This window comes from Bidens hawaiensis, unplaced genomic scaffold, assembly GCF_021521415.1.
Source record: "Bidens hawaiensis isolate Kalapana, Puna unplaced genomic scaffold, B.hawaiensis_p1.1 tig00026927_1, whole genome shotgun sequence".
Taxonomy (NCBI): domain Eukaryota; kingdom Viridiplantae; phylum Streptophyta; class Magnoliopsida; order Asterales; family Asteraceae; genus Bidens; species Bidens hawaiensis.
In genome coordinates, this window is record NW_027494349.1 from 155,689 (window position 1) to 161,618 (window position 5,930).

Sequence of the window (5,930 nt, forward strand, 5' to 3'; positions counted from 1 at the left end):
TTAAAAATTGTGAAAGTAAACTGGGACTCACGTAGAGGGCCCGAATATACATGGGAAATCGAATCGGAAATGAGAAAGAAATACCCCCACTTGTTCTTGTAAAGCAATCTCGAGGACGAGATTTATTTCAAGGTGGGGAGGATGTAACATCATGAAAATTTCGAGTTAAAAATGTAAACTTTCCAAAGTCTAGGGACTTAAATTGCTAAATTCCAAACTCCAGGGTTTAAGTTGTAAAATTCAATTTTCCTGACCCATCGCGGTACGTGATGGATCAAAAGGGACACCCATCGCGGTACGCGATGGGATGTCTGACACGTTGTGACACGTGTGCCACGTGGCACACGGTGGCACTGCTTGCTGCCACGTGTCACCACATGGCGCAACGTCTGCCACGTGTCGCCACGTGGCAGACCTATTGTCTGATTCACCAAGGCTACGTCGCGGTACGCGACGGGTGCCTTGAAGGCGGTCGCGTACCGCGATGGAACCCAATTTTGGCTCTATAAATAGCATGTCCGGGTTTATGCAAACTCACACCAAAACCTGATCTCTCACTTCTCTCTAGCCTATCTCTACATTCCCATAATCACATACTCTATTTGCCTCGATAAGCGTGCCCTGATCCCTCGTTTGTGTACCAACGTTTCCTCAAAGTTTGTGCCACCCTCCACCCACATATATACCAAGAAGGTGTTTGTTATTATGATGATGAATCTCGTAAAGCGTTTCGACGAGTGTTGAAGTTGGCATTATCGTTTGACGATCAAGGAGATCAAGCGGCGTTGGAGTGCTGCTCGAGTACTTAGGGTTTCCAATACGCCAATAAGGTTAGGCGTAACAACAAAACAATATAATACAATATTATATTCAAGGCTTAAGGTCTTAAGTCGAGGTTATACTCGATACCTCGATAAAAGAAAAATAAACATAACAAAGAAATGAATGAAAAATAAGATATTGAATATTAATACGTATATATGTGTGTAAGTATATATGTATGCTCTTTTTTATGAAAATATTAATGAATAAATGGGTATTCTTAAATAATAAAAGAAAAAGAATACGTTTCTTGGAGAAGAAGAAACGTCGAGTTTTAAATATAAACTAAAGGTTTGTAATTACTTTTAAACTAAAGGTTTTTAAGTAAAAGAAAATGAACTAAAGGTTCATCGAGGTTGAGTTATAAAATAAGATTAAAGGTCTTAAGCCAGATTGTATATCCGACTAACAAATGTTTATACTCGTACTATAGGTGCGAGATAAATAAGGGAAAGACCCTCGGACGGTGAGTGAAGCCGATCCCAAAGCGATAAGGTGAATACGCCCCCAAACTTTTATAAACTTGTTTTCAAATAAATCAAACATGTTATGTGAATTTTTTTACAAGGAACTACGTGTTCCTAAAACCGTTATATATCAGGGTATAAACCTAGCACTCAGGCTGTGGTATACGTGTGTTTGGATCCTTACATAGGTGGTACTACGCAATGAATGGGCACATCGCACCACCCTTGGTCGTAGGATGCTCTCCTGCAGGGAGTACGACCGTTGTGTATATTTACAGGTACTTAACTAAGTCGAATGCTGCGGTGTTTGCTGGGGTGACCTAGAGTAGAGGCTCGAGTTTATAATGTGTTGTTTGACTTTGTTATTCCTAAGCCACGATGGGCCGAGGCAGGCGTAGTCTCGAGGGGTAATAAAGTAAAAGAAGTTATTTTGCGTCAGCGTGTTCACCAGCATTTGTTGCTGACGTATTTTCTTACATTTTGCAGGTGAACAAGTTTGGCGCTTGGAGTGACGAAGTGCTTTGAATATCCGATGGCTCGGATTCATTTTGTAAACTTAATATATTAAATGATGGTTTGTAAATATATGAAACAAGAAATACTTTTGTAACTTAAACGGGTATTTTATAATCCCGTCTTTCAAATATATGTAAATATTATATTTCGATCCTTAAAGTTTTATAAGTCTTCCGTAAATTAACGCGACTCTGATTTATTTACAATTATGGTACTAACTGTGGATCATGCTCCTAGGCCTTAGAAGGGGGTGTGACAAGATGGCAGACTAATCGGTGTACATTTGGCGATTCTAAAGAAATCAACAAAGAATGGGTGGTTAATGTAGGTAACAATGGTGGTTGATGCATGAGAGGGGAGGTAGATGATGGTGGGTGGCAATCGAAAGTTAATAAGTGATAGAAAAAATAGACCAGCGATGAAGAATATATAGAGGAGAAAGTGTTTGATGATGAAATAGTTTCACAAAAAGTATGATGTTATAATCTATTTAAGAGTTATTTGAGTTTAGTGAGACCCGTAACCCACGAAGATTGTTGTTTGATGATGAAAAAGTTTTATAAATAAATAAAATATAATATCACTGACCCAACATGAAACTTCTATTTTTTTAGCCACATATAAAACTTAAACTTAAGGCTTCAACTTTTGAGTATGAAGTATTTGAATGTCTCACCTTGAAGTAAGGATCATTGGCTTCTTAACTTTTATACAATAATAATGATAATGCAACTTTATATAAATAAATCATTTAATCAACATCAACATCAAGACTAAAGAGAAATTAATTTCTTCTGGTGCCTAAATATAATAGTATAAACTATACAAAAGATCCTCCAAACTCATTGGAGAATAAATACACAGTGGCCTTTTTCTCCAACCAAAACCAGGTTTTAGTGAGAGATAAAAACAGAACCATTCACTTTGTGTTTTTGTGTGAAAGATAAAGAGGACAAAAAGGGGGTTTCCATCAATCATACCATACCAAAGCTGCTAATATCATGTTACCTGCTCTCCATCTCCCTCTATCTCTATCTCTATGTCATGGGTATCTGTCAATTTCCACTTTTTAAAACATAAAAACAAAAATAATATCATGGTCATGGGCATGTATGTATAATAACCCTTAATCACCACTTTCTCATTTGGGTATTCTCTTCTTCATTGCTTTTGATGGTTTCTTGAGTCTTAAAGTTGTGATCTTGATTGAAACAAGATTTAGGTTCTTGACAGTAATGGGTAATGTTAGTGCCAAAGAACATAAGGGTCAACAGCTTGATCAAAATGAGTGCTTTATGGAATGTGGTCATGGCCAGGCGCAAGTTAGTCATAGCAACAGTAGTAGCAGCTATCCTGCGCATATGCTTACTCCACATAGGGCTTCTCAGTTCCCTGTGACTATCACTCCTCAGGTAAGTCAAAACTATTTATGAAATATGGTGTGTGTAGTGGTTTTATTAGGTAAAATATGTTAATAACTAAACCCTTTATATACTATGCTAATTAATGGGTTCAGATAAATTGCGACAAAATCTTGATAGAATCAACATTTTTACACAACAAGGTTAGATATTTTAGTGTCATTGGATTAACTTGTCGATCTTTAAATCACAATACACATTAAACTGCTTATCCCGTTCAATTTGGTCGTACGCTCATTCTTTGGTTCATAGAATTCACTCTCAATAATCATATTCGTGTTTGATCGCTCAGTTTTATCCAATTGGGATATTTGAGAGAGCCACCAAAAAGTTTCAATCTGAAAATTCTAAACGACTCTAAGAAAATCTAAGTTTCTTATTCCCGAAAGTCTTCAACAAACAATTGCATATTTGTATAATAAGTCCTATTTGCAGGCCCATGTATCTCCTGCTAATCAGATTATGCATATTCAAAGAGATGAATATGAATATGTGAATCAAGAAAAGACCATACCCGTGGTGATAAGGTGGATTCATGGTGGCACAAATGTTGCAATTGAAGGATCATGGGATAAATGGAGGACAAGGTTAGTTTATGTAGCATTTATTATTATTTCCTCTCATGGTTTTGACATTTGTGCTTTCTTGATTACATTTTTTGTATTTTGCGTTTGATTAGGGAGTTATTAGAGGGTAATTCGAGCAACGATTTCTCTATTGTTAAGGTGCTAAACATTGGCGTTTACCATTATCGATTTGTTGTTGACGGGCAGTGGACTTATGCTTCTGATTTACCACATGAACACGACGATTTAGGGAATGTTTTCAACATTTTGGACTTGAAGGTATGTTACATGTGTTACATTATTGTCACGTTTCTTTGTTTTGATTCATTATGTGCAGAATTTGGGAGTACTACGTGAACCGCATAGACACTTATATGTATTGCTTAAAATCTTATTATAATAAATATGTAACTTGGTTGTCACATGTTGACTTCGGGTAAGTCTAGATTTCTTTTACTTGACTCTCTCTTTCCTATTAAATAATTATTATTTGTAGAATTAAATATCTAAAATTATATCTATTAGTTTATTAAAACTAGTCACAAGAATATTTAAATTATATATCTTATCTTAAAATATAATTTTATAATTCTTAAATCTTCGTTATTTGTTATTTATTAACTTTGAATCTTCGTTATATCTTGTTTCTTATTTCACTAATGGGTGATTGCATCTAACATAAATATCTTCATAGAAACTATTGGTTTATAATTGGTTGGATTTCAACCCGTGTAATACATGGATGTCTAATCTAGTATAATATATAATACCGGTTTAAGTATCTCTCTCTCTTCCACTACATCACTACATAAGATATCTTACGTGCCCTACATACAAGTGCTGATTCGGTCATTATGCTCAAATTAACACAATAACTCGTCATTTTGAAAAAATGGATCTTTTGTTCAAAGTTTTGGGCTTTTTGATATTTCAGGAAAGTCATGCCGAATATGGAGGCAGAGATGAAGAACCCGAATGCCCTTCTTCTCCCATATCAAGCTACAACAATGCAATGTTCACGCTACAAGATTTTGGCGAGAAACTTCCCGAATTGCCCCCATTGCTACAACAAATGCCTCTAAATCAACCATCTTCATCTAAGAACTTCCAACATGCTCTTCACAAGCCATTGTCAGCTAATTTGAACCATTTGTATGTTAAGAGAGACGGTAACAATGAGCCTGTTGTTGCGCTGAGTTCATCACAGCGATTTCGCACCAAGTATGTAACATCAGTGCTTTACAAGCCATTCAAGAAAGTAAGAAAGTAACATTTTGTTTTCTTGTCTTTTGGCCTTATTATTTGTTTTTATTTGAGATTTTTAAACCAGAAACTACATTTTGGAGCCAACTGAGATTATAGTTTAGGAAAAAGATAAGACTCGTGATTTATAAAGAATTTTATGGCATTTGCATGCAACGTGTGATTTGTCTTGTGACAAAACTTATGAAAGGATTGAGTAACCCGCGGCTATGGATGGGCACAACCGTCCGGGTTTGCGAACCAAATATCGTCCGGGTTTGCGAACCAAATATGTTGAAGTGGTTGTTAAAATTTATAACAACCCTTTCTTGGTTTGGTATATGATCAAACTCAAAACTACTCTTTTTTATTTTTTTGTTTCCGACGAGACGAGATTAAAGTCTAGAAATGTGACGCCCCATATGAGATTTGGAGGGTAAGCATGCCAAAGGATTGACACATTTGTTTAAATAAAACATAAGAGTTAAGCGTTAGAGAATCTTCATGTATCTCCTTCCAAATGTGTCAAACCAACCTATAACTAGCATGTTGTGTGTTAACTAATGTTAAATGAAAGTATGATTTGTTGTTATTGGGTGGATCTCAGCCATCATTTGGTAAAGATGGCGTTAACATGTTGGTGCCTTGCCCTTTCATGTCCCCTTTAGTTGCAGTAGCACGGGTATAGAGTTTGTTAAAGTACCCATTGGCTATTGATTGGCGCCGTGTGAGACCACAACGACCAATCTATAGAGCTTGTTATAGTACAATCTCTGGATTTTGATAATTCATTTTCTTAAAACTTTCTACCTATTTTATATTTAACTATTTTACATTTTTTTGCTCCTAAACTTTAATAGAGTTATTATACAGTATCTGAAGTTTAATTATTCATT

General features: G+C 35.8%; 1 protein-coding gene across 2 annotated transcripts; it reads left to right on the top strand.

Moving 5' to 3' along the window:
- The first annotated feature begins 2,569 nt into the window (after positions 1-2,569).
- On the top strand, positions 2,570-5,179 carry LOC143574448 (SNF1-related protein kinase regulatory subunit beta-2-like). 2 transcript variants are annotated; one of them, XM_077059062.1, is made up of 4 exons: positions 2,570-3,217; positions 3,650-3,813; positions 3,906-4,071; positions 4,727-5,179. In XM_077059062.1, exons 1-4 carry the CDS (start codon positions 3,041-3,043, stop codon positions 5,060-5,062), a joined length of 843 nt encoding a protein of 280 aa, XP_076915177.1. In that variant the 5' UTR covers positions 2,570-3,040; the 3' UTR covers positions 5,063-5,179. The 2 variants fall into 2 exon arrangements, with proteins under 2 accessions (XP_076915177.1, XP_076915178.1); XM_077059063.1 differs by having other exon boundaries at positions 2,581-3,217; positions 3,662-3,813; positions 4,727-5,175.
- The last annotated feature ends 751 nt before the right edge of the window (positions 5,180-5,930 follow it).

Excerpts from the sequence above, each read along its gene's own strand:
- LOC143574448 (XM_077059062.1), top strand. The coding sequence starts at position 3,041 with ATGGGTAATGTTAGTGCCAAAGAACATAAGGGTCAACAGCTTGATCAA. Across the intron at positions 3,218-3,649 it reads CTGTGACTATCACTCCTCAG|TCCTATTTGCAGGCCCATGT; the intron begins GTAAGTCAAAAC and ends TTGTATAATAAG. Across the intron at positions 3,814-3,905 it reads TGGGATAAATGGAGGACAAG|GGAGTTATTAGAGGGTAATT; the intron begins GTTAGTTTATGT and ends GCGTTTGATTAG.